Source organism: Lytechinus pictus, chromosome 6 (genome assembly GCF_037042905.1).
Source record: "Lytechinus pictus isolate F3 Inbred chromosome 6, Lp3.0, whole genome shotgun sequence".
Taxonomy (NCBI): Eukaryota; Metazoa; Echinodermata; class Echinoidea; order Temnopleuroida; family Toxopneustidae; genus Lytechinus; species Lytechinus pictus.
In genome coordinates, this window is record NC_087250.1 from 7068318 (window position 1) to 7096126 (window position 27809).

Here is a 27809-nt window from a genome sequence, read left to right on the forward strand (position 1 = left end):
TCGGAGTTGGTTTCTAATCCAGACCCTTTGACGGGTTCAAATTGAAATGAATAGAGAAAGACACGGCAATTTCATACCATCAGTGCATTCAGTGATGCGATAACACATTACCTACTATATTTAATCGTTTCAAAAGTAGGTTTCGGTTTAAGAACTTAGGTTTTTAAACTCAAAGAACTCTAAGTTGAAAGACTATTCCTAAACGAATGCATATTCAAACTTGTAAATATATACCTTGTAACTTGTAAATGTCTTGACAAACTGCATAACTGAGATACCTCTACACAAAAACATGATTATCAAATGACCTCAACTGGTATAATACACGTGTATGGTTTAGGCCACAAGGGGACTGATGGCTTATCATCCTTTCCAAGGGACACTGATGTGCTAATTTTCAAATAGCACTTGATGCATAAAGACGAATCGTTCTACCATTGAATGAATGTACCTCTATACTAACTAGACATTTTAGAACACACATATGACCAAAACTGATTTAAGAGTTGAAATTCTTACCTATCAGCACATTCATATTTCATATGGGAGAAGGTGACATCGGGCTGGTCATAAACAAAGACACCAAGACGACCTCCGAGAAAGGTCGTGTCGTAAAGGTCACCAGAATCCGTCAAAGTTACATCTCCAGATTTGATTGTGACCCTGCAGAGATGGAGGAAAAAAATTATAGCTGTCACCAGGCTTGAAAGAAAAACTAGAATTAATGATTGTATTTGCCATTTTAGGCATGTCATCACTATCATCCCCATCAGGGCTATTCTACTCTTCCTCCTCCTCAACATCATCATTATTATCAGTTTCACCCTCATCCACCTCTTTCTCATCATCACTTTCAATATCATGATCATCACCATCATCATCATTAATATTACAATCATTATCATTATGAACCTCATCCCTCTCCTCCTCCTCATTGTAATCACCATCAATATCATCATCATCATCACCACAATCACCATCACCATCAACCATCATCACTATCATAATCACCATCATCATCATGGCTATCATCTTTATTATTATCACCATCATAATTATCACCCCACCATCAGCATTATCATTATTGTCATTATCATAATCATCATCATCATCACCACCATCATCATCATCATCACCATCGACACGACAACCACCACTACTATCACCAAAATCACAGTCATTCTTTCCATAACTTTCACCATCACAATCATCATCATTATTATTACCACCATCATAGTCACCATTATCTTCCTCCTCCTCCTCATCATCATCGTCATCATCACAACCATCACCATCATTATCATCTTCACCATCATCACCACCTCCATATTTTCATCATCATCACCTATGGCACCATGACCACCACCACTCTCACCAAAATCAGTCATTCTTTCCATAACTTTCACCACTACAATCGTCATCATCATCACCATCACTATCATCACCATCATCACTATAATTACTATCATCATCATCATCACCATTTTCATTGTTATTATTATCATCATCATTATCACCATCACCATCGCCATGATCGTCACCATCATCACTATTATCGCAAAAATTATCAACATTACCATCATCACCACAACCACCAACACTATCACCAAATCATCATTGTTTCCATAACTTTCACCATCACAATAATAATCATCATCACCACTACCATGACCATTATCAACATCATCATCACCATTGTCATTATCATCATCATCCTCCTCATTATCACCAATATCATCATCATCATCAAAACCATCAATAACACCATCTTTCTCTTCCCCCATCACCATCACAGTGCATACCTCATAATCCCAATAGATGGTCTATATGTTAGATCATACCTCATAATCCCAATAGAAGGCCTATACGTAAGTCTCCATAGATATGCTGTCCTGTGCTGCCACCCCTGCATCAGGGGGTCATGCCACATCAGTTCTACTTCATTTGATGTGGTGTACGAGTGCCACAGAGCGTTGGCTAACGTGGTCCCTGGGCCTGTTGTAGAGTGCACCTTCTGCATATCAATGAACACATTTCACAATAGGTGGTTTCAGACCGCCTCGAAGTTCGTCAGTTCCAGGTATTCTCCGATCGGGAAATTTACCCCGATCAGAAAATACCAGGTATTTTGGTAATGTGAAAGCAAACTACGCGTAATTTCCCCGAAAGAAAATACCCGCTAAATAGTAGGTACTTGGCGAAATTACGAGAACTTTCGCGGGGATTTTTCCAAGGTCGTAGGTATTTTGGCGATGTGAAAGCAAATTACGGGAACTTTTAGCCCAGCGTGTCGTTGTGTGCGGCGCCGTGGGTGGCTGCTGGGATAGGGATTTTGAATCTCGCGCCTTGCCTGCTTATCAGACCATACTGCGCATGCTCGTAACTTCAGGAACTTATCCCGAAGGGTCTGTTTCAGGGCGGTGTGAATGCAGGAATAATTAATGGGTATTTTTTCAGCCTAAAAAAGTTCTCGTAATTTAACGGGGATTCTTGTGATCGAGGCGGTTTGAAACCACCTAATGAGTGATTTCAAGCTCAGTGAAATATGAACCAGTAATCTTGCATATCACCAAGTTGCTGCAAGCCCTCAACCATTCATATTTGGTTTTTATTTATTTATTGTATTTATTCATTCAGTATAAAACAAAAATACAGGATAGAAAGGTCCAAGGACCAAAATGAACACGTTTACAGAAATTGCAACACAATAGTAAACAAAATGAACAGTAACAACCAATATAATTACATCCATACAAAAATATTCAAGGTTTATAATGATAATCATATCATTTCAAATACTAATTCCATTTATGTGATTTTCTTCATAATTCTATTTCAGGTAGATATATGTTTGTTGCATAACAATACTATAAAAATATAGGAAATTGCAATCAGTTCCTTCAGACGATTTCAATTCCTACATTACCATCAGATTAAATAAAAGTGTGAACACGACTTGCCTTGATCTGTAATCCCTTTAATCCAGCATATTGGGTATCCTTGTTCAAGTTGGTGTGTTTCCACATCGCTACATAGAACTTCCTATTGCTCTGATAGCCATAGACGAAGCCCATGTAGTTGCCCCCGTCGTCACCATTCACGTACATGGTGCAGCGGAAGTCTACCGGTCCTAAGGTATCATAGCCGATCAACATCACAGGGGAAGAGATGAAGGAGGAGTTGAAGAGGTGAACTTCTTTACCCTGAAGAAAAAAGGGGGGAGGGGTGTTAATAAAAATTTAAAAAAATTATATAATTTTTTCGTTTTTGTCTGAAAGAAAAGGTGGGAGCAGTACAAACAAAGAGTTTAATGCATCTCATACAAAATCCAGTGCTTAGAAACATTTATATCATCACCACCATCATCACCCTTAGTAGTACTATTTTTATCATTATCATTATCATTATTATTATTATTATTATTATTGTTATTATAGTCATTATTATTATGACTATTGATACTATTATTGTTATTATAGTCATTATTATCATCATTATTTTATCAGTATCATTATTGCTATTACTGTTATCATCATCATCATCATCATAATCATCTTTATGATTATTATTATTATCATTACCATCATAACTACTATCATTTTTTTAATCATTATCATTATGAATACCATTTATTCACAGTAAAGATAGCCCCTATACAAACAGTATGATTTCTGCTGTCTATACACTAACATCCATATATGGGTTCATACATGGGCGGAAATCCCAGGGGGGACAGGGGGGACGTGTCCCCCCTACTCAAAATAGTAGGGGGACACAATATCAAATGTCCCCCCTACTATTTGTGGTCTTTTATGATGGTAAGAAATACATCATTCAAAATCGAAATAAAACATGTATTTTAAAGACGAGATGACATTAATTATGGGATGATAACCTTTTTTTTCTGCTTGTCAAATTTTCCAGCCCCTTGTCCCCCCTACATGTACATTTTTGGAGAAATTTCCGCCCCTGGGTTCATATGTAAAAAAAAAAAGGTTGATCATATTACAGAATTTTCCAAAAGCGTTGATCTAGAATAACTTACTGAATCTGTCAAATACCATGATGGCGGATCGTCCACCGTCTCGAGATTCACCGACATAAATGGGTCAAAGTTCGTCACATGGTAGCGGTTACTCTTCGGACAATTATCATCATCGTCTGTCACACCGTCTCCATCGTAATCTGTCTCGCAAACATCTCCTATGAGGTTACCTAGAGCATGACATAAAAATAAACACATGGGACTGGTAAGGGGTCAAAGGTCATAGGAACATTAATTTTCAAGTTAGATAAAGGTGGCAAAGATTGTCACATGGTATCTGTTATTCCTAGGACAGTTTGGCACCTATCGCACTGTCTCCATCGTAGCTGTCTCTCCTTTGACATTATACCCAGAGCATTACATGATAATAAATACATTGGACTAGCAAGGGGTCAAAGGTCATAGGAACACTAATTTCAGGTAACTAATAGGGTGACATATCCCTCATTTCTCTCAAAGCATTATGAAACATAAGATTCGAAAACAGTGAAGTAGATTGGAGAAAGTGTGTTGGGCCTACATGTATATGCTAACTAGATAAAGAAGTGTAAAAATAGAAAGTGATGTAATACCATTGTCATCTGTCTGTCCAGCGTTAGGATATAGAGGGCAGTTGTCAGAGCTGTTTGGGACCCCATCACCGTCTTTATCATCATCACATTCATCACCTGAAAAAAAAATGTCGAAAAGAAAGGACTTACATTGGGTGACAAATTCATGAAAGTTATCCGCACTGACAAGTTGTAATTATCAAAGTTACTGTAGAAACAGTCAGCAACTAAAAACCAAGGAAAGTTGTCAGGGTGGTGGCGTTTCATAAAGCTGTTTGTAAATTAATGGACGACTTTAGGCACGACTGGAACATGATCTCAGGTCTTAAGTCAGCTACTTAGGGATATATCTTTTAGCACAAGACAGGGTCTCCAGTCGTGCGCAAGTCATTCGTGACTTCTATGAAACAGCCTCCTAGGGCCCGTTTCATAAAGGACTTGCAACTGTTGTAACTTTGTTATAATGGCAACTACCATGGTAACAGGGCTCAGCAACCAATCAGAATCAAGGTTTCCATGGTAGTTGCCATAATGGCAAAGTTATGATGGTGGTCCCAAGTCTGCGCATCTAACAATTTGAGTTAAGATTTAACATGAATTTCTTTTTATTTCACAAAATCTTTCAGTTAATAATGTTCCTTATATTACTATTATGAGTAAGTGTACCAAATATCTCCCAAAATTTGAAAGAAATTATAGTAATTTCTTCAAATAGTGATTAAATGCCCTACTGGTGAGTCCATAAATTTGATGTGTAGAAATATTTCAAGGAAAAGCCATATGCAACAGGGTCAATAAGGGGAAAACAGGAAGTACTCTGCGAAATTATGAATGAATTCAATATTAAATTTAAAACAACATCCTCTAACATGTGGACAAATTTTCAATTACGACTTTATATACTATTTTCATATCTAATGAAGATTTATGAGAACCTGTGTAAGAGGGCACTATCAATATTATAACATGGTTTTAATAGTGGCAGCGGTGGGATGTGCAATATGTCATAATATTAGTCAGCAAAATCCATTCTCATGTTCTTCCTAATACCCTATCAAAGCATTGTTTGTTTATTTATTTATTAATTTATCTAATTTCATTTGTTTATTTATTATTACTTAGACCAAATCGACAGTTTCTATCTATTTGGCCTCCTAACAGGCCAATTAGATAGAAACCTAATATGCAGCACTCTAATCTGAGATTAAGTATGACATTGGTTTTTAGTTTAACACATATATATAAGCCAGTTCACGGTTAGTTCATGGTCAACTTTTCTCAAATGACCTTTGTGATTTTTCATTAGGATAAGCACTATCATTTTCAAATGTAGATGTTGCGTAAGCTTTACCAGTAGAGTATTCAAATTCTAAGAACAAAAGGCATTGTATAGACCAGTGACTAGAATAGTACATCAGGGATAAAGTTTGGAAATCTGTTTTATTTTCTGCCTTTGGCACATTTGACTATTGTTTAGGCTACTGTCAAATACCAGTGATTATGAAGGCTCTATTTATTACTCTTCAGCTTGGATGTGATAAAATGAATATTTTGAAAGGAATACATGAATAATCATCAAATCACAAATGCCTTTGTCAGTGAATTTGAAAGCCACCTTCATGGTTTATCTCAAATGACCCTTTTCTGCTCGTGCGCAGTTTACAACCGTGAACAGGCTTATTCTAGCAGTATTTGAAGTATCTTTTTTTTTCTTTCCTTGATGGGATACATGTATTCATGTATGTAGAATTGATGATGAAAACAGTAATAAGTAAAAAAAGACAAGTCTACTGATCATTAAAAAACCTTTTAAAGAATGACAATTATCAAACACAACTCACCAACTCCATCACTATCCGTGTCTGTTTGATCAGCATTTGGTATAACCAAGCAGTTGTCAGCGATATCAATAATACCATCACCATCACTGTAAGATAAACATTACATTAAGAGAACATTCCAAAGTAGAGAATGAGAACAAAAAATCAGAACATCCTAGGGTACTGTAGCATCAAGATATGCCTGATTTTCATGATAGATTGTACATTATTGTCATGCAATAAATTGTAAAAAAAATGTTCTACGCTGAGTGCTAGGCTTTTTTGTACGGGGCCCCAGGATACAAGAACTGCGTCATTATCATTTTTATTATTATCTACCCATCTGAAGCAGATCTACAAGGGTGTTGAGCATTTGTTAAGAATTTGAAAAAGCATCTTACCGATCTATATTGGTGCCATCATAATCATCGCAAGTATCGCCATAGCCGTTTTGATCAGTATCGGTCTGCGCAGAGTTCGAGTTGTCAGGACAGTTGTCACACACATCACCTATCCCATCGCCATCCGTATCCGTCTGGTCTGTGCTATTGAACAGCGGACAGTTATCAGAGCTGTCAGCGATTCCTGGAGGTCAAAGGTCAAAGAATTAATAGGGTTAGATCTGTTGTATCAATCATCTACCATCTACTCTACTCTCGTGGTCTGATGGTTACGACTCAGTGACACGTCTTTCAATCAGATGGACGTGGGTTCGAATCCCAGCCATGGTGTGTTTTCCTTCAGCAAGAAATTTACCCACATTGTGCTGCACTCGACCCAGGTGAGGTGAATGGGTACCCGGTAGGATTTATTCCTTGAATGCTTTAGAGCCTATATGGCGGCTCAGCTACAGCTGGGGTAATAACAAGATACCAAGTATCAAGCGCAGTAGAGTATATGCAATTATAGTAGCTGCGCTATATAAATGGAACATATTATTATAATAATTATATTCAGTCTGGTTTGTGATATTGAACAGGTAATCATTATCGACACTGTCAGTTATTCCTGGGGAAAGGTCAAAGGTTATAGAATTAATATGGTTGTATCCATAATCATCAATCATCACAACTACTCTTTAACCCTTTGCGTGCGGGCCCGCGAAACCGGATACCTCTCCCTGCGGCAGAGCCCTTTTTGTACATTGCTGGTATTTGGATCTGTGGCAGTGTTTTCCTATATTACTAATTGCGCCAAACTGAAGTATTTTCTGGATTTTTAGTAAATGTAAAGATGAAAGATCAGACATTTTTCTTTCGAGAACTAAAGGTCTCGCTTCTCAAATCAACAGAATAGTTCAGAAATTTACGAGGAAAAAGTCCTGTTATTTTGTCAAATCTTTGCTTTTTCCCCAAGTCAATAGGCACTGTGTACAAAAATGCGTAAGGGCAATCAGCACGCGCGGACAAGTCGGGTTCGATCGATACCGCTGTGTTGTCTGCTCTGGTGCTTTTTTTAATTGCCTATTGTCACGCTACTCATGAATGGTCTCTTTACCCCCTTGTATACAGATCATTTGCAAAGTGTATAATTACGACGATAATCCGTTTTGGGTGAAATCACAGCATACCAAATACCTTTATTTTCCAGAATGAATAAAAAAGGGTGAATATTCCCTTGCAAGTACAATGATGATGCTGCGCAACGAAAGTCCGAAACTATTTTTGGCTTCTGGGCTTTAAGACGGTGGCCTCAATGTTTCACTAAAAATCGCTTTTGGTTTCTTCTTTTCATGAATTATAGTTTGTAATAAAAAAATTATTTTGTTCCTGAAGATTGCATACCAGTCTTCGATTTGTTTTCCTGTTGCAATTTCAAAGAGCGAAGGGGGTAAATTTGACTCAAATAGTGGATCTGAAATCATACCTCCCAACGCTCTCCTCGTCTTGTTCTACGTTTCATTTTTCTATCTCCCTTTTCCCTCCAAAATAACCATGCTACCGATTACTGTTCGTCACAATGAGAGAAAGTAAATTATTTTTATCTATTGAAATTGTAGCATCTAAATTAAATTTAATCTTTTTCAAATATTTGGGTGTTGATTCTCACCAGGGTTAGCGCTCCCCCCCCCCCCCAAAAAAAAAAAAGTCAACCTGTCTTTTTTTTTCTTTAAATGGATCCTTTTCTGCTACGCTGTTGACCAGAAAAACAAAAGAAAAAAAAGAAGAAAGAAACTGGCGAAAAAAATTAATAACATTTTTAGGGGGAGGGTTAGGTGTAAGATTGAGAGAGGTTTGTCGGGACACGTCAAACAAAACATGTTTTTTTTTTTAGGTGGATGCCTCAACGTAAATTCTTATTTTATTTCCTCAATTTCCGGCGAGGAAACTTTTAGTTCATTGTTAGTTTTAGCGTTTGAACTGATTATGCTTTTGTCGAATTTTCAATGCAAAAAAATTCACCTGGGAGAGAAAGAGAGAATGAGATGTAGAGCTTCCAAAACCTATCATGACAAATTCAATCTATAAAATGGCATGAGTTACAAAATTGAGGTGAGGGACTAGTATTCTATAATTCTTTATAAGTAAATATTCATGCAATAGCAAAAGCGCACATTATGGTTTACATTATACCTTTTTGGTCCATTTCCTCTTTTTTCCCTTCCATCCTTTCTGTCGTTTTATCATTCTCCTATACATGTATCTCGATTTGCATTTTCTATTCTTTTTTAAAATCTCACTTGCATCTTCTTCCATCCCTCTATGTATCATCACCCAGGGGAAATTGTATTTTTTTGTGAAGAAAGCACTGTCATGCTCAAGAAGAAAATGTTCTTGCCATGTCTTAAGCGCCTGCCATGTTTTGTCAATAAATGAGTAAACATTTACTTTTTTGAATGTTACTGTCCTAATATGAATAGCAGTAAGAGCTTTTTGTATTGCTAAATACGAGAAGCATTCAGTAGGTCATCCTGACGAAATATACTAATCTTCCTTTTATTCAGGGCGTTGGCTATTTGTCCCCTGCTCTTTTTATAAGGAATTTGTTGAGCGTCCGCCATGACTTTCTTTTTGTTTGGGGAGTGCCGAGACCAAGAACTGCATGGACGTTTTCATTTTCAAAAGAGCAGAGGATAAACGGTGTTCTAAATTCCTTTATTTTCTGTTTGTTTCCTTTGAAATAGAAGACAAAAATAAGAGCAATATCGGATGAGAGAACGAGAGAAAGTGGAGGGGGGGGGTTCAAAAATTAACCAGGGGCCCGTTTTATATAAAATTTGTTTACACATTTTCAATAACACTTGAAAGCTACTGAAATCCTTCTATTTGACTGGCGGATGGTAAATTTGTTTAAATTATTGCGCATTTGTCAATATAAAATGTACATGTATAATGTATTTATAAAACGGTGCCAATTAGGGATTTCCTCGTTTTCCCTTTCTCTGGTTTCTAACCTGTAACCGAATGTATTATCTACAGCTTTAATTCCCTTATATCTATCTTCTTTCTATATCCCCTCCCTTCTACACCTTTTTTTCTCTGAGTTCTTCTCATTTAAATTATATCTGTATCGTCTTCCTTCTTCCCGATTTGGATTACGAGGTATATACCCGCCCCCATCCCCCTCAATCCTTTCTGATTTTTTCTTCTCAGTACCTGTCATTTTACATTACATCTAACGTCTCCCCCCTCTCTTTCTCTCTTCATCGGAAAAGGTTCCGAGAGAATGCCTCGTTTTTGCCAACTTGTATCGGAGATGGTTGGATTTGTAGGCCTCTCGTTCTATTGCATCGTGGTTATCATGTCGAAAATTTATCATGTCATAAATTATATGTCTCATTTAATTTGATTTTCCACGCAGCTACTAGTATTATAATGATAAAATCATTTTGTTCCTGAAGTTTGCGCACCGGTATTCGATTTGTAATATCCTGAAATTATTTCAAATTGTTAAACGAATAAAAGTGACTAAAATTGTAAGTCTGAAATCATACCTCCCAACTCTCTTCTTGTCACTTTCTACGTTTCTTTCTTTATCTTACTATTCCCTCAAAAAGAGCCATGATAGCAATTACTGAAAGTAAGAGAAAGTAATTTTTTCTTGAATAAATTATAGCATCCGTAATCATGTTCTTTCGTTTTGTTCGATTATCTCCTTCGTTTTGTTATATTGTCTCCTTGATTTCACAGCCGAAAAAACAAAGTAATAAATAAATCATTAAAAAACATTCACAATAGTTAGAATTCATTTTTGTCTCTATCGTTTTAATCGTTCAATCTCATAGTACAGAGGCAACGGAGTTGGTAGGAAGTTTCAGTCCTCACCCCTTTCAGCAAACATGTACAAAAAATCCGAAGTCTATATAAATTTATGATTTTTTGGGCCGGTCCACTCCCTCCCACATTCAGCTCAACCCCTCCATTATCAAAAAACGCTCAGTGGCCCTTGTTTTATATTTTAAAAAATCAGATATTTTGGTTTTGATGCTAACCAGGGTAAGCGCCCCAAATGTTTTTTTGCAGTAACAGAAACAATTTGTTTTCCTCTATGAATCTTTTCTACCACGCTATTCGCCGGTAAAAAAAAAAAGAAGCAAGAAATTGGCGAAAAAGTAGGAAAATCAATAAAATTTGGGTCGGTATCAACATTTTTTTTTTTGGGGGGGGGGGTGTAGGTCACACATGAATAAAAGTTTGTAGGATTGAGAGGGTTCTATCGGGTGACACGCCAGACAAACAAATTATCATCCTGTATCATTCTATTTCCTCCATTTCGCGCGAGGAAACTTTTAGTTCATTATTGGTTTTATCATTTGAAGTGATTATATGTTTCCGGCAACTTTTCAATGCAAAAGTTTTCATCTGGGAGAGAAAAGGAAACAAGATGAAGAGCTTCTAAAACCTAACCTATTATAAATTCATTCTGTAAAATGACATGAATTAACAAATTGTGATTTTTTTTAGCCGCTTCACCCCCGTCCCACAGCTCAACCCCTGCACCATAAAAAACATTGCTGTCCCTGTATAACATCTTTTTCCAAATATTTTGGTTTAGATGCTAACCATGGTAAGCGCCCAAATGCAATTTTTTTTTTTGGTCGTGACGGGGAAAAAAAGTGGCCAGGACGGTCTTTATTCTTATCTTTTCTACCGCGTTACTCGCAATTAAAAACAGAAAATCGGAGAGAGGAGACAAGCAAGCAATTTTAGAGTGTAGGTCAGAACATTTCCATCTTGGGAGGGGGCAAGGTCAAACAAGAATAATGATAAAAAGTCATCAGTATGGCAAGGGTCTGGGGACCGAGTTGTGAAAAAAACAAACGTTGTGGGATTTTTTAAAAGTAATCTAACCAAAAAATAAAGTCATGTTGTTATTCGTTTAAGTAGATATTCACGGAATTTTAGCAAAAGCGCACTTGTCTATTCCCCCTTTTATCTCTGTCTCTCATTCTCTCTCGTTCTCCGTGACATCTGAACATATTTTTTCTATAAATTCCCTAAATGATTCTTCTTTCATCCTTATATGCATCATCACCCAGGGGTAGCCCTTATATGCAATATGAATCACTGACGGATGTCATAAGCATCTGCGTTGTCGGTAAATGAGACAATTTTTTTCTTTTTAGATACGGTTTGTTGGTCGAAAAAAAAGTATTCATAAAAGTTTTTGTATTGCTAAGTACGAAAAGCATTTAATGGGTCATCCTGCCGATAAATACTAATCTTCCTTTTGTTCGGGGCGTTGACCATCTGTATCCTGCTCTTTTCGGAAGGAATTTGATTGAGTGGCCGCCCAGACATTCTTTTGTTCGGGTAGTGCCGATATCATAACTACATGGACGTTTCCCTTTTGAAAAGAGCAGAAGATGAATGGTGTGCTTAACTGCTTTCTTTTCTTTTTTTTTCAGAATAGTAGACAAAAATAATAAGAAGGGGGATAATGGGGAGGGAAAAAGTTCAAAAGTGCACCGAGATCAGCTCAAAGTACTAAGACATTACAAGCTTTTTGTTTTTTTCTGAAAATACAATCGATCGATGAAACCAAGGAGATATCATTCTATCTAGAGTGATATCTCCTTGATGAAACAAATAAGACGAAAATGGTGAATCAACGCGTAGCTTATTACGTGACGATCTTGCAGAAAAGATAGCGTGTATCTATCAGAACAACGATATAGATCAAATCACGTGATCAGGCCTTGTGCGCGCGCGTACGTGCTCGTCACAAAATTTATCCTCCCCGTCAGACTCCAACGAGAAAATCGGGTAAAGTTGAAATGATTTCCTATTTTCGGGATTTTTCCCCACGTAGCTGTATATTTTTGTCAATCTATTATCGAAATAGGTTTATAAAGGAAATAGTGGCAGAGGTTTTAGTACATAACAATTACGAAAAAGCTGAAAAACTTCATTGAATTAAACCAAACATATCTCGGCTTCTGTAGAAGCCCGTCGTAGCTAAGTGAACGACTCGCTGGGCTTCTGTGGAAGCCCGTCGCACGCAAAGGGTTAATCATTATATTCAGTCTCGTGTGTGCTGTTAAACAGAGAATAGTTAGTAGCACTGTCAGAGATTCCTAGGGATAAAAAGTCAAAGGTCATAGAATTAATTGGGTTCCATCCATAATCATCAATCATCACACCTACTGTATAATGATAACAATAATAATGATATGTGAAGCTTTATATAGTGCTTATATTAAAACAAATCTCTAAGCACTTTACATAAATCAGGTAAGTATACTAATTATAATGACATAACGTTGAACAGGTAATCAGCATTGTCAGCAATTCCCGGAGGTCAAAGGTCAAAGAATTAATAGGGGGAAATCCATTGTATCAATCATCTACCATCTACTCTATAATCGTTGGATTCAGTCTGGATTGTGATATTGAACAGGTAATGGTTATAAGCACTGTCAGAGATTCCTAGGGATAAAAGGCCAAAGGTCATAGAATTAATTGGGTTACATCCATAATCATCAATTGTCACACCTATTGTATAATCATTAGATCCGCTTTGGTTTGTGATATTAAACAGGGAATAGTATTCAGCACTATCAGCGATTCCTGTGTGTCAAGGGTCAGGGATGAATTAATTACTAAAGGTCAGAGGTTAGGAGTTCTACTTATTTATCACCTATCAAAGCAATATCACAAATATTCTGTTCTGTGCTTTTAATCAGATGACGGTTATTGACAATGTCATAGATCCTTTATGTTTGGATTTGAAATCAATAAAAATAAACTTGAAACTTAGATTCTTGAAGTGAGATGAGAGCTCGAAAAGCTAATTAGGTTCATATAGTGGCGGATCCAGTGAGGACATCCTGCCTGTGCCCCCACCCCCTTTTGAGAGCCATAATAAAAAAAATTATTTAAATATGCCGTTCTTACACAAGAGTGTCCCCTTTGGGAAGTCACAGCATATATTCAAATGGGAAAATGTTGTTCACTAACAAGTGAGGACCTTCAATTTTAGGTTCATAGGTCACTTGTTTCAAACATCTCTCTATCAACATGCCATCTTATTCCGTTTGGTCTGTGCTATCGAATAACAAATGGATAATTTGAAATTCAGCTCATATAGTTAGCTAATTTTGTCATCCCACATATAAACCCAACATGTATTCTCTACCCCTCTAAAAAGAGATTCAGTCTTGTAAGAGCTATTGGAGAGAAAATAGAACATCAGAGTTAAGATATGTAAGAAACATGAAAATCAAAGGATTACTATAAAAAACTTACAGCCAAGGATTTGTTCTTGTACTAAAAATGATAATAATAATAATAATAGTGATATCTTATTGAGCGCACACACTGTCCAGAGACGCTCATGGCGCTAGCGCAGTAACAGTTCCTTTGGATACAAATATTTTATACACATATACATTATAAACAACTACAAATATATATATAAATAGAAATCTTAAATCACTATTAGTACCATCCTGCATCATCACCACTGAAATTCCCAGCTACATCCTGGTAAGAACGTAGAACATTCAGGGGTCCAACAAGCACTGCACACACTTATTATCCTTTAGACATGTATAAGCTGATTACACTGTGTAGCTTACAATCCTGGAAAGTGCATTGCACTGTGGACTATCTGGTATGAAAGTTCACTACACCGTGTACTATCGTGAGCATACAACTATTCCTCTTACCATCTCCATCGTCATCGTTATCACACTCATCTCCAACCCCGTCACCATCGGTATCAAACTGGTTGGGGTCAAAGGTCGAAGGGCAGACATCACAGGCATCACCATAACCATCTCCATCAGTATCGGCTTGATCTCGATTGGCTACGTACTGGCAATTATCCTGAAAAATGAAAATAAATCATCATTACAATCTTCATGCTCATACAGAGACTCTTGAAAAGGACAATAAATCATCATCACAAACTGTGTGTAAATACAGTGGAGCGTTGTGCCCAGTGGATTAGTATCCGGACTTTGAAACAGAGGGTCATGGGTTCAAAACCCAGCCATGGCGTAGTTTCCTTCATCAAGAAATTAATCCACATTGTGCTGCAATCAACCCAGGTCAGGTGAATGGGTACCTGGCAGGAATTTATTCCTTGAAATGCCAAGCGCGTAAAAGCTGCTTGAGCTACAGCCAGGGTAATAATATCCAAGTCCTTTGGAAGCGCATAGAGACATTATTCATAATGTTATATGCACTATACAAGAACTGACAATTATTATTACAGAGGCTCCTGAAAATTACAAATCAGCACAAGCTTCATGTTCATAACAGAGAATCCAAATTCAATCCAGCTGATTCAAGAGGATGCGAGGGAATTTCTTTAATTTTTCCCTTATGTGTGAACACAGCATACTTTGTTGGCTATTATGTATAAACAGGTTTAGCGTAATTTGCACTTCGGTTGGTGACAAAAATGCATGCTTATTCATGCTGATTACAGAGGATCCTATATAAACATGCTGAATGACAGCAAGGATTAATAGCACTGCACGATATCACATATTTGAATGTTCAGTTGTCACAAGCTGTAATGACCATGATATGGTAATATGTCATCCTAAATGAACAATTGTCAACCATGTCAGGGAATATCGCCTGGGAGTCACACCAAAGACATCTCAAATTAGACCTTCAGTCTTCTTGTCAGGCACTCAACATTTTAGAATGAAGAAAGGAGGCGCAATAGCTCAGTGGGTAGAGCGGGGGTTTCAGATTCCGGTGACCCACTTGGTACGGAAGTGCCATTTGGTAAGGTATTTAAATCCTCATAACCAGGTCCCTCGAAGAGCCATTGGTCCTCTGGTTGCTTGCTTACAAGCAGTCATGCTTTCTTAGCAATCAGGTAAAAAAAATCACCACCAATACCATAATGAGATTATAGTTCACAAGGCACACTGGGAGGAGGGTTTACACAAAATCCAGTCATTACCCTAGCAAATCAGAATTATTGTATAAATATTATCATACATAGTTTTTCAGCTGGAACAAATAAAGGAACCCCCCTCCTCTTGGAGCATATTGACCTTACTCCTAGGCTCCACACTAACTTTTTTTCTTGGTGGCCCGAACAGTCTACCAAAATCATAAATTTCATATTTTTGGTGGCCCTAAAACAATAGAAAACATTACAATTTATCACAACTTTGGTAGCCCAACCGGGCCACCAAGTGTTGGCTTCTACAAAATGTTGATGGCCCGACTCTCATTTTTGGTTGCCCCGGGCCACCAGGCCCCTGCTAGTGTCGAGCCCTGCCTCACCCACCTGGTCATCATAGATGCTATCATTATCGTCATCTCGGTCGCATTCGTCTCCGATCTGATCATTGTCGGCGTCCTCTTGTCCGCTGTTTGCCGCAACCTCACAGTTGTCTGCCTTGCATTCATTGCTAGAGCCATCGTTGCATTCCAGGGATGCTACCGGTCGGCCGTCCATGTCAATATCCAAGCCGCAGAATTCCCCGTTGCCAGCGTAGCCATCGTTGCACTGAAAAGAGAAATCAATGACACAAAAAATAGTAAAAATACTACTAATAATAACAACAATAATAATATTCCACAGCAATGATTACATTGAAACAATGTCTCTTAGTGCATATTACAGGTTACCCCGGACATCGGATCCTGGCTTGCCCGCAAACAGTGCATGCACTTCCTCTACTCCCTGTGGAGCATTCCAACATGTGTTTCAAAATAGATTGCAAGGCATACAACTCATGCTTTAACATCCTACTGGCTACCCATTTAACACCTGGGTGGAGAGTGGCAAAGTGTGGATTGATGACTTGCCAAATGATGCTAGGCCACAGTGGGGTTCAAACACACGACCCTCGTTACAATACAAGAGTCAGAACTGCTACACCACGGCACTGCCACAATGCATAATTACTCAGGTGATGGTAAGTTACTTCATAATTATGATTCATAATGAATACTGCCCAACTTTGGCAAAAGGAAGCAAGTGACAAATTAGTCAAATTTGAGATATTGTTGTTTCACTCTTTGTATGTTGCACGTTTAGGCAAAATTTGGGGAAGAAACCATCATTCTTTGGAAAGATATTGAAGAAAATATGCTGTACAATTGCATTGACGCCTATGTAAATGACGAACACACATTGCGCATTTACAACAAATGATACTTTTGTAACTTGCTTCCTTTTGCCAAAGTACGGCAGAATACTTTGTTGGGTTTGTTTTAATTGGTAGATTTATCCTGACTTATTTCCAGCTGATTGTAATTATGATCTCAATATTTTATATATCATTTGAACTATTAAGTCAACTTTTTCTGTTTCTGGCATATATTGGATGCACTATTAGATTTATCCTTCATGCTTTCAATTCATTTGCCAAAGAATAATCACAATAATAATAAAAATACTGACATCAGTAACAATAATAATGATAACAATAATGATAATCATAATATTTTTAGAATATAATAAAGATGTTGATAATACAAATATTAACAATAGTAATAATAATAATTACTGTTGGTGAACTGATTGAACAAAATATCCTTTCCAAGCAGATCTGGATGTAGACATCTTTTCAAATCATATGGCGGAATTCGCGCAGAAAGTTTCAGGACAAAAACAGAGTTTTTCGCAATCACTACCCAGGGGAGCGTTTCATGAAGGGACTTTGTCCGACAAGTTCTCTTTTATCCGACAATTACCATAGTAACAGTACCTCTCAGCCAATCAGAATCAAGGAAAGATGTCAGATCTGACAACTTGTCGGACAAAAATGTTGATGAAACGCTCCCCAGAAGCTTTCTGGAACATTGAGAATCTATTTTAAGCTCTGAAGTCATAACAAAGCAGCCTTTGTCGAATATAGGTGAATGAAAACAGCAGTGTAATCCTGAACTCTTGACAAACAACATAGTTGTCATTTTTCGTCACCTCTGAATCTTAGGACGATCTGCTGTCTCGGTTCACCAATATTCGACCTCTAATAAGGAGTTCATTAAGATTTGACAAGCATTTCAATAGATTCTCGACGTTCCAGAAAGTGTCTGCGTAGAGGTTTGTGAAAACTCACTATTATCTTCAAGATGATTTGGTGGCTATCTTTCAAAATCATATGACCAAGTTAGAGCAGAGCAAGGAAATTTGATTTCTCCTGGGTGCGCACTTAGTTGCTTGTAGCGTACACATGTGTGTGCTTTAATCACACAAAAGTGGGTGATGCACACTTGTTTCCCATCATTTCAGAGAATAATTGAGAATAGTGTAAAAACAATTTACCTCGCAAGTAAAAGTCCCCGCTCCTGTTGACGTGCATGTTGCGTTGTCATGGCAATTATCGAGATTCAGTGCGCAGTAGTCTCCTGGGGTACACCCGACTATAGTGTTACCAAGGTAGCCAGGAGGGCACGTACCACAGGAGTAGCTTCCCTGTAAAGATAGTCAGGAGATAACATCAGCTGAAACATTGGTTATGGAAACCAGTGGATGTAACTTCTGAAGGTTTCCATGAAAAAGAAGAAGGGTGTAGCTTTCAAGGTAAACCATGTATCTTTATTTGGCAGGTGTAGTTGAAACATAAGAAATAACTTTGAGGGATGATGATAATAATAATAATAATAATAATAATAATAATAATAGTAATAATAATAATAATGATAATTATAGTAGTTATTTTACCTGCTTACATTTACTTTATCAGACGTCTCAAAGCACACTAAAGTAATACAACATTATTACTCTGGTTTTCAGCCCACTCCACGCTTCGGAATAGGTTTAATATCTAAAAGATAAAAATGTGCAAATATTTTATTTTGAATGGGCACCCACAATTTGCAGTGATTTACCAAAGAGCTTAAAAAGCTAAGGCTTTTAGAAAGAGATCAGTGATGTATGTACAAATTTTGGCAAGAGAAGGGCCAAAGAATAGACCAAAGGATAATTAATCATATTTGGATTAAACCAATCAGAAAGAAGGATTCTTAACAAATTTAATATGACAATCTATATTTCTAAAGCACCTTTTCCGCGAGATTCAAAGTGCATTAAGATGCGATGCCCTGGTCAGCACAGGGATAAAATGTATACGTATGACCAGGCAGTGACAGTATTGTTCTCTGCTTGCATGCGGGACCAGGATATTAGAAATGTAACAAAGAATAACTTACCACTGAATTAATGCATTCTACATCAGGGTCACACCCGCCATTGTCTACATCGCATTCATTGACGTCAGAACACACCTATAAGATCAAGAAAGAAAAATCAAGAAAACGCCATCTGATCAGATCAGGATGAATTAATGCTAAGAAAATCCTGGAAAGAAAATCATGAAGACACCACAATTAAGGTATGAGATAATCACACTTCTTCAGACAGTTATTTTTTTCATTTTGGCTTTTGTGCTATTATCAAATTTACTGAGGTAATTGTATACAGTATCTCATTTCCACCCGGGGGGGCCACTTACATTGACGAGTGGATACCATGCGCGACCCCAAAAACATGTAAAAAGGATGTCTTTTTCAAGACAGGGCACGTTACATACGTAACGTGATAAGGGTGTCATAAACACAAACATAATGAAAAAAGGGTATCTATTTCGCTATGAAAGGTACGTGTTTAGGGTCAAATTTTCGGGGATGATAAAACAAAATTAAAATGTTTTATAAAGGATGTCCTTTTTTCCCCAACACTACATGTTTAGGGTGGAGCCGTAGGCCTACTTAAACCAAATGGTGCATGTGTAAAGGTAATTAAAACCGACGACCGACAGACCCATGACAAAACAATAAAATATCGCTGTACTTGCTTAGGGGTTCATTTCAGGGAATACTTGTCATCAGTATTGTTTTGCTTCCAATACTTGATAAGGGTAGGGTTTCAGACGCCAATACTTGTTAAGGGGTGCATTTTCAGAATATGAAAAATACGTGTTTAGGGTGCTTTTCGAGACCCCATGGTCGCGCATGGTATCCACTTGTCAATGGAAGTGGCCCCCCCCGGTCATTTCCAATATGTTTTGGATGCACATCAGGCTTATTATAAGTGTACATTTTCTACATTTTTTTTGTATTTTCCTCGTGATCGGGGATTTATTAATGAAAAAAACTCAAATCATTCAGCGATACAAAATATACAAATCAAAGCAGCATCCTCGACGGATCATAATAGCTTATACAATGTTATATCAGATGACTGATTGTTTACATTCAGTAATAAGTTCTCTTGACAATCCATGTATTATATAAAAATACTTCAAATGTAGTAAAATAGTCTTCTTGGTAGCATATTGTCTACTTTTTGCATCTTTTCATTAAATAAAATTTTTCCTGTTATCTCTCTTTTAAACACATATAAGACCACTTTCTCTTCTATTATATTATTGAATTTCTTTCCAGAATAAATTTATAAACACACCATAGCGCTACTACTAAAACGATGTATAAATCCTCATGTTCTAGAATGAATAAACAACTTATGTCGATTTCTATTTCCTAACATTTTTTTTATATAATCTATATTCATGTACAGAAGCATACAAAATTCTAGTACACTTCAGGTTCAGTATAATACATTAAGTTCAGGATAATTACTTTCACCCTAATTATCTTTTTCTTAATGCACTAACATGTAATGAATTTTAAAATGAATAGTCATGCAGTCATTCTTCATTAGAAAACAAACTACAAGATTATCTCTTTGAAGATACCATACCTGTGGATTGGCGTTAGCATAAGCTAGTCCGATACCATGAGGTGTATCTCCCTCGTAACCTAGAGGGCAGGCTCCGCATTCAAATCCGGGTTCAAAGTTCACGCAGGCGCTGGTGTTAAAACATGGATTCGCTTCTACACACTGGGAAAGAGAATAGAAATAAAACAAACAAGTTTTGGGCATGAATATCATAAAAACCTTACTTGATTTTCTTACTTACAAGATAACTGGATGTATCTGCCTGAGTCCCTTCTATAGGGTTCCCAGCTTTTCAAGAAAACAAAATTCCCTGATTTTTCCCTATGGAGAGATTTTTCCCTGATGAAGTTTGAAAATTCCCTGATTCCCAGTTTCGCATGTTTATCAAGTTGTTGCAGTGAATTACATGTATTTTCAGTATAAAAACAATAATGTAAAACTTATTAGTAAACACTACAAAACCACCATAATCAGTCATTCAATGGATGTTGTTTTGATATGCAACAAAATATAATAGAGTCTGACTATCGTGCTTTAGACTTTTGGGCCGATCAAAATTCCCTGATTTTTTTTTCCTCATTTGAGGCATTTTCCCCTGATTTAAGGGGGGTTTTTTAATCAAATTCCCGGATTTTTCAGACTGGAAAAAAGTAAATAATTTCCCCTAATTTCCCTGATGGGTTGGAACCCTGCTTCTTTCCGACCCTTGCCTTGAGTTGCACCATGATTCAGCACTGTGACAAATTGAGGAATAGAAATGGTGCCCACCTTGTGCATAGGTTCTTGGTAGAAACTGCATATGTGTCACCAGGAGATGGCGCTATTGGGCAAGAATTTGTATTCTATTTTTCGCCAGCGCAAGTTACTAAAGTTAACCAGCATTTCATGAAGGCAGATGCATCTAATTATCATTGACCCTGATGCCAAAATTTTGTCTAATCATTTTGTTGTCTAATTCCCTCCCCTTCAACTACTTTTTCCCATTTCCCAAAACGCTGTCCTTGCCCTCTACCCCTTTGTATCAATATCTGTCCTCTCCTCTCCACTCAATTTATATATTTTCTCTTTATCCAAAATATTTTAAGTCTCTATTTGGACAAGGACTGATGCATAAATCTAAAGCATCTGTACATCTGTAGGCCTATATATCTTTTGGCATTGATACATGTCACACCTTTCATCAATATCTAAAAACATTGGTTTCCTCCCTCTCTGACCACACTATCTAACTACCCCATTCCTATCCTTCCATAACATACCCCTTTCCTCCCTTTCTTTTCTTTCTAACCACACCTCTTTGCTCCCTTTCAAAGCACACCCATTCCCCCATTTCAAAGTAGCCCCCTCTATTTATAACCATACCCTATTCTCCATTTTTAACCACACTCCTTTCCTCTCTTTCTAACCATAACCTTCACTACCATTCTGACCACATGCCTTCCCTCTCTTTTTGACAAACCCCTTCACTCTCTTTCAAACCATATCTCTCTCTCCCCTTTCTTACCACACCACTTCCATCCCTTTTTAACCACATCCTTACCTCCCATTCTTACCACTCCCCTTCCATCCTTTTTACCACACCCCTTAAATCCCTTTCAAGCCACACTAAATCCCTCCCTTTCTAACCACACCCCTTACCTCCATTTCTAAGTTCACGCCTTCTATCCCTTTCAAACCACACCCCTTACCTCCCTTTCAAACCACACCACATCCCTACCTTTCAAACCACACCCCTTACATCCCTTTCAAACCACACCCCTTAACTCCCTTTCAAACCACATCACATCCCTACCTTTCAAACCACACCCCTTACCTCCCTTTCAAACCACACCCCTTACCTCCCTTTCAAACCACACCACATCCCTCCCTTCTAACCACAACCATTCTCACGCATACTACACACCTTTCCTTCATTTTTAATTGCATTATCCCTCCTCTTCTTACCAAACCTCTTTATACTCCCTTTCCAACAAAATCCTCCCTTCCTTTCTAACTACACCTTTTGTTCCCTATCAAACCACACCATTCCTTCCCTTCCTTCCTAACCAAATCTATTCCCTCCCTTTCTAACCAGAATCCTTCCTTCTCCCCTAAATATTCTAGCTCCTTTCCTAACAACAAACCTTCCCCCTAACTACACTCCCTCCCACCCTAACGACGCCCCTCCCTTGTGACTCATTTAATTACTAATTTTTGTTATTATTTCATGGGCATCCAAACAATTGTCACCAGTGCTAGTAATATCCCTTAGGGAAATAAAGACAGTGGTATATCCCATCTCTGCAGGTATACACACAAAGCACACCCTCCCTCCTTCTCTAACTGCCCCCCCCTCCTCTCTAGTAAACCCATGTCTTACCTCATTTATATCCACACAATTATCACCAGTACCGGTATATCCCTTTGGGCAATCAAGACAACGGAATGTCCCATCTCCACCGGTATTCACACACACCACACCCTCAGTGCACGGTCCTGTACTGGAAAAGCATGGACCTAGATCCAAAAAGAGAATATCAATCATTCCAATTTTCTTTAAAAACAAATAACATACAAGTTAAATAGGAAGAATCAAATTACACTTCATACAAGTAAAGGAAATACATAAACAAGATGAGAATCAGCATAAGTGGGGGGAGGAGGCAGCATAAGGCAATGGCCTTTCAAAGACTAGGCTCCAAGGATCATTACATAACAAGAATAATTATTGTAGGAGAGAGACTGAAGGTGGTAAAAAACAGTTTTGGTGGGTCAGTTAGCTCAGTCGGTAAAGTGTCTGCCTGTCAAACCAAAAGATCGTAGGTTCAAGTCCGACCCAAGCGGATGACTGAAGCCAGTGCATTGTGTGTAAAGGTCTCTCCCCTGTTCCATAGATGAAGGCCATGTTACAGTGGAAAACACTCCATCCCTCGGATAGGACATTAAATGGAGGCCCCATGTCGAGGAGAGTCACCACCTTTGCACGTTAGGAACCCACAGCACTATTTGTATAAGAATACGGGAAAAACCCTGTGTAGTGGTCCACCTGCACTCCCCCCAATCAGTTATATCTGGAGACCTGTGGGTCAGTAATTCAGTTCCCTTTTTGCCTCCTAGGCACAGGTGACGCCAAACAAATAATAATATTAATGATAATACTTATAATATATGTGAAACAACATATCCAGTACTCCTGTGACATTTGCCCCTGGGGAACGTTACATGAAAGGACTTGTCAAACATTTTATCTGACAAGTACTGTTTCATCCAACAGTTACTATGGTAACTCTCCGCCAATCATAATCAAGGAAAGTTGTCAGATCTAATACATGTTGGATGGAAATTTTAATGAAACCCTCCCCTGGTTTGAATATCTCAGAGGGCACGTGGTTTGAGTTAGGATTATAATGGGAGTTATTGGTTCAAAATAATGTAAAGATTAGGATTTGGGTTTATTTACTTGGGGGTTAGGTTTCATGTTTTGCTTAAAGGGATCATTTAACTTTGTGAGCAGTTGATTTAAAAAATTCTCAAACTGAGACGAAACATGTGTATGAGTGCCTGTATTTGTCCTCAAAAACCCTGAAACAGACTTCAATATAGGATGAAAAACTGTAATTTAGATACAAGTAGCAATTTATTAGCTTGATTTTGAGAACCGTCTAGTAGACAGGCTCAGCTTGTTACCAGTTTTCTCCAATTCAAAAAGCCCGTTGGCTATGTTGACTGCCTTCTGCTGTGTGTATCTCCTATACACACGCTATTAGCTGCACTGTACATTCAGTGTATACCTTGTACACACTGTATGTAGGTCATGTTGTGTTCATATAGAGTTAATGTGTTGTGTTGCACAGATTCGCTCTATACACATAGTCATTGAAACCAACTCCCAATTATTTTCAAACTTTGGTTTACATCTCCAATGTTTTAAATTGATCCTGTAGATATAATACTTTGAAACTTTTGAGATGGTATTTTTACACTATAAGCCTAATGTTTAGCCCATTTTCAAGAACCAAAATGAGAATTTTTTAAATCAGAACAAAGTGAAATGATCACTTTAACATGCAGATTTTCCATCGAATTGTCGCCAGAGCAAATGTCATGGAACTGATAAGACATATTCCTCATAATATTTCAGAGTTTATGGGCATAAATAAGATATTTCAAAACTTTTTTACAATCATTATTATTTACATCAATCATAATTCACAACTGTATTGACATTAATATCATAATTGCTAATAACATTTTCAATACTTTTATTATTATTATTATTATATTTTTACTTATATTTTCAAATATCATATAACTTAGGTATTAGGTTTGTGTATCATTTTGAAAATGCTAAGATATTCTGTACGAAGTCTTTATATGTAAGTTGCATGTTTGTAGAAATGATCAAATTTCAGCCTTTGGCTGTGATTATCTTTTCATAAACCATTTTATCTATCAATCAATCTATCTAGTTAGCTACATGTAGTTAGCTATTTATCTACCTATCTATCTATCAACCCATCCAACCTCCCATCTACCTTCATATCTATCTGTCTAAATCAAAATCTATCTAGTTAGCTATCTATCTACCTATCTATCTACCTATCTATCTAGTTAGCTATCTACCCGTCTATCTGTCTACATCTAAATCTATCTACCTATCTATCTATCGATCTATCTATCTAGCTAGTTAGCTATCTACCTACCTCTATCTATCTAGCAAGCTAGCTAGTTAGCTATCTATCTACCTATCTATCTAGCTAGTTAACTATCTACCCATCTATCTATCTAGCTATCTATCTATCAATCCATCCAACCTCCCATCTACCTTCATATCTATCTGTCTAAATCAAAATCTAGCTAGTTAGCTAGCTAGTTAGCTATCTATCTACCTATCTATCTATCTATCTTTCTATCTATCTACCTCTACCTATCTATCTAGCTAGCTAGCTAGTTAGCTATCTATCTACCTATCTATCTATCTAGCTAGTTAGCTATCTACCCATCTATCTATCTATCTATATATCTATGTCGCTAGTTAGATATCTATCTACCTATTTATCTATCTTTCTATCTATCTACCTCTATCTATCTATCTAGCTAGCTAGCTAGTTAGCTATCTATGTACCTATCTGTCTATCTAGCTAGCTAGCTATCTACCCATCTATCTGTCTAGCTAGCTAGTTAGCTATCTATCTACCTATTGATCTACCTCTATCTATCTTGCTAGCTAGCTAGTTAGCTAGTTACCCTACCTATCTACCTATCTATCTAGCTAGTTAGCTATCTACCCGTCTATCTATCTATCTGTCTATCTAGCTAGCTAGCTAGCTATCTACCTATCTATCTATCCATCCAACCTCCCATCTACCTTTATATCTATCTGTCTACATCAAAATCTATCTATCTACCTCTATCTATCTCAGCTAGCTAGCTAGTTAGTTATCTATTTACCTATCTATCTAGCTTGTTAGCTATCTACCCATCTATCTATCTAGCTAGCTAGTTAGCTATCTATCTAGCTAGCTAGCTAGTTAGCTATCTATCCATCTATCTAGCTAGCTATCTATCTATCTATATATCTATGTAGCTAGTTAGCTATCTACCCATCTGTCTATCTAGCTAGCTAGCTATCTACCCATCTATCTGTCTAGCTAGTTAGCTATCTATCTACATATCGATCTACCTCTATCTATCTTGCTAGCTGGTGAGCTACCTATCTACATATCTAGCTAGTTAGCTTTCTTCCCATCTATCTATCTATCTATCTATCTATCTATCTGTCTATCTATCTAGCTAGTTAGCTATCTATCTACCTACCTATCTATCCATCCAACCTCCCATCTACCTTCATATCTATCTGTCTACATCTAATCTATCTATCTACCTCTATCTATCAATCTATCTATCTAGCTAGTTAGCTATCTACCTATCTATCTATCGAACTACCTCTATCTATCTAGCTAGCTAGTTAGCTACCTATCTACCTATAAATCTATCGATCTTTCTAGCTAGTTAGCTATCTACCCATCTATCTATCTATCGATATATCTGTCTATCTATCAATCTAGCTATTAGCTATCTACCTTTCTATCTATCTATCTATCTATCTACCTCTATCTATCTATCTAGCTAGCTAGCTAGTTAGCTATATATCTACTTATCTATCTATATATCCATCTATCTATCTATCTACCTACCCATCCATCCATCCATCCATCTATCTATCTATCTATCAAGTTATCTATATCAATCATCAGTATTGCAATGACACCAAAAACATTAGTTATACTTGGAACACTGCTTGGCGGTTCTGAGGACTATACTCACAGTCAGTCTCCGACAGACACGTCTTGCAGAGGTCGCAGCTTCCTTCTGAGTATTCGCTAATCTGGCAGGGGGCGCACTCCGTCTTGCCCTCGGTGCTACTGAACCCACTATCACAGCATGTGCATTCAGACTGCTCGGTCTGGTTGTTGTATGAGCCCGGGGCACACGCTTTGCAGAACTCTGCATATTACACAAATAAATCACACAATAATTACTTTCTTGAACAAGAAAAACGTTCTTTATTATACAATCACAGAAATGGCTGTTAAATTAACCAGGTAAATTGTGTAATAAAGAACGTACGTAACCTCATGTCTTTACACCAAGATGAACCGCTTCATTAATAAGTTCTTAAACATAAATATTTTTACTAACAAAACCTAATTTCATAATTTTCTCATGTCTACACACCAATCAGATGAACCATTTTAGTGATACTTTCTTAAACTTATATATTTTCACTAACAGAATCTAATTTCATAATGTTCTCTCTTCTCATACGTAGATATTTCCCTTTTTGTCCTTATCCAACACCCATCTCTCTCTCTCTCTCTCCCACTCTCTCTCCCACTTTCTCTTGCTTCAGTTTAACGGCTGGCATTCTTAGACTTAAATGCCCAGGCGCTCCTGGAATTTTGTGTTTTCTTTTCATATTTGTTGAATTTTTAAAGTTTATTGTAAGATTATATGCTGTTTTAAGAGCACTTAGGTGGGTTTGAGTACTAATGGTCCCCAAGTTATATCTGAATCACACTTACAGATGTTTGAAGATGCCTCATTGATCAACAAATTACATTTAAAATTCACTTTTGTTCAATTTTTCTTGGTAAATTCATGTTTATTGTTGAACTCTGCTTTTGATGTAAACTGGATTTTTCAGTCTTCATACTGTTATTCTCTTTTTATTTCTTGTCCAATAAATACCTCGCTCCCACTTTTTACTACTACTACTACTACTACTAGAACTGTTGCTGCCACTACTAC

The 27809-nt window shown here is 37.3% G+C and overlaps 1 protein-coding gene across 1 annotated transcript in view; it reads right to left on the bottom strand.

The window, feature by feature from the left end:
• The window catches only part of LOC129263455 (uncharacterized), a 125185-nt gene that overhangs the window by 6466 nt on the left and 90910 nt on the right, over nucleotides 1-27809 (bottom strand). Inside the window, exons 51-64 of the mRNA XM_064100693.1 lie at nucleotides 26826-27005; nucleotides 22879-23015; nucleotides 20541-20681; nucleotides 18992-19066; nucleotides 18105-18254; nucleotides 16116-16337; nucleotides 14527-14686; nucleotides 6818-7001; nucleotides 6438-6523; nucleotides 4618-4713; nucleotides 4046-4215; nucleotides 2961-3203; nucleotides 1842-2014; nucleotides 520-663 (exon numbers count right to left, since the gene is read on the bottom strand). Of these exons, the coding sequence (XP_063956763.1) occupies nucleotides 520-663; nucleotides 1842-2014; nucleotides 2961-3203; nucleotides 4046-4215; nucleotides 4618-4713; nucleotides 6438-6523; nucleotides 6818-7001; nucleotides 14527-14686; nucleotides 16116-16337; nucleotides 18105-18254; nucleotides 18992-19066; nucleotides 20541-20681; nucleotides 22879-23015; nucleotides 26826-27005 (2161 nt within the window). The remainder of the gene's footprint in view (nucleotides 1-519; nucleotides 664-1841; nucleotides 2015-2960; nucleotides 3204-4045; nucleotides 4216-4617; nucleotides 4714-6437; nucleotides 6524-6817; nucleotides 7002-14526; nucleotides 14687-16115; nucleotides 16338-18104; nucleotides 18255-18991; nucleotides 19067-20540; nucleotides 20682-22878; nucleotides 23016-26825; nucleotides 27006-27809) is intronic.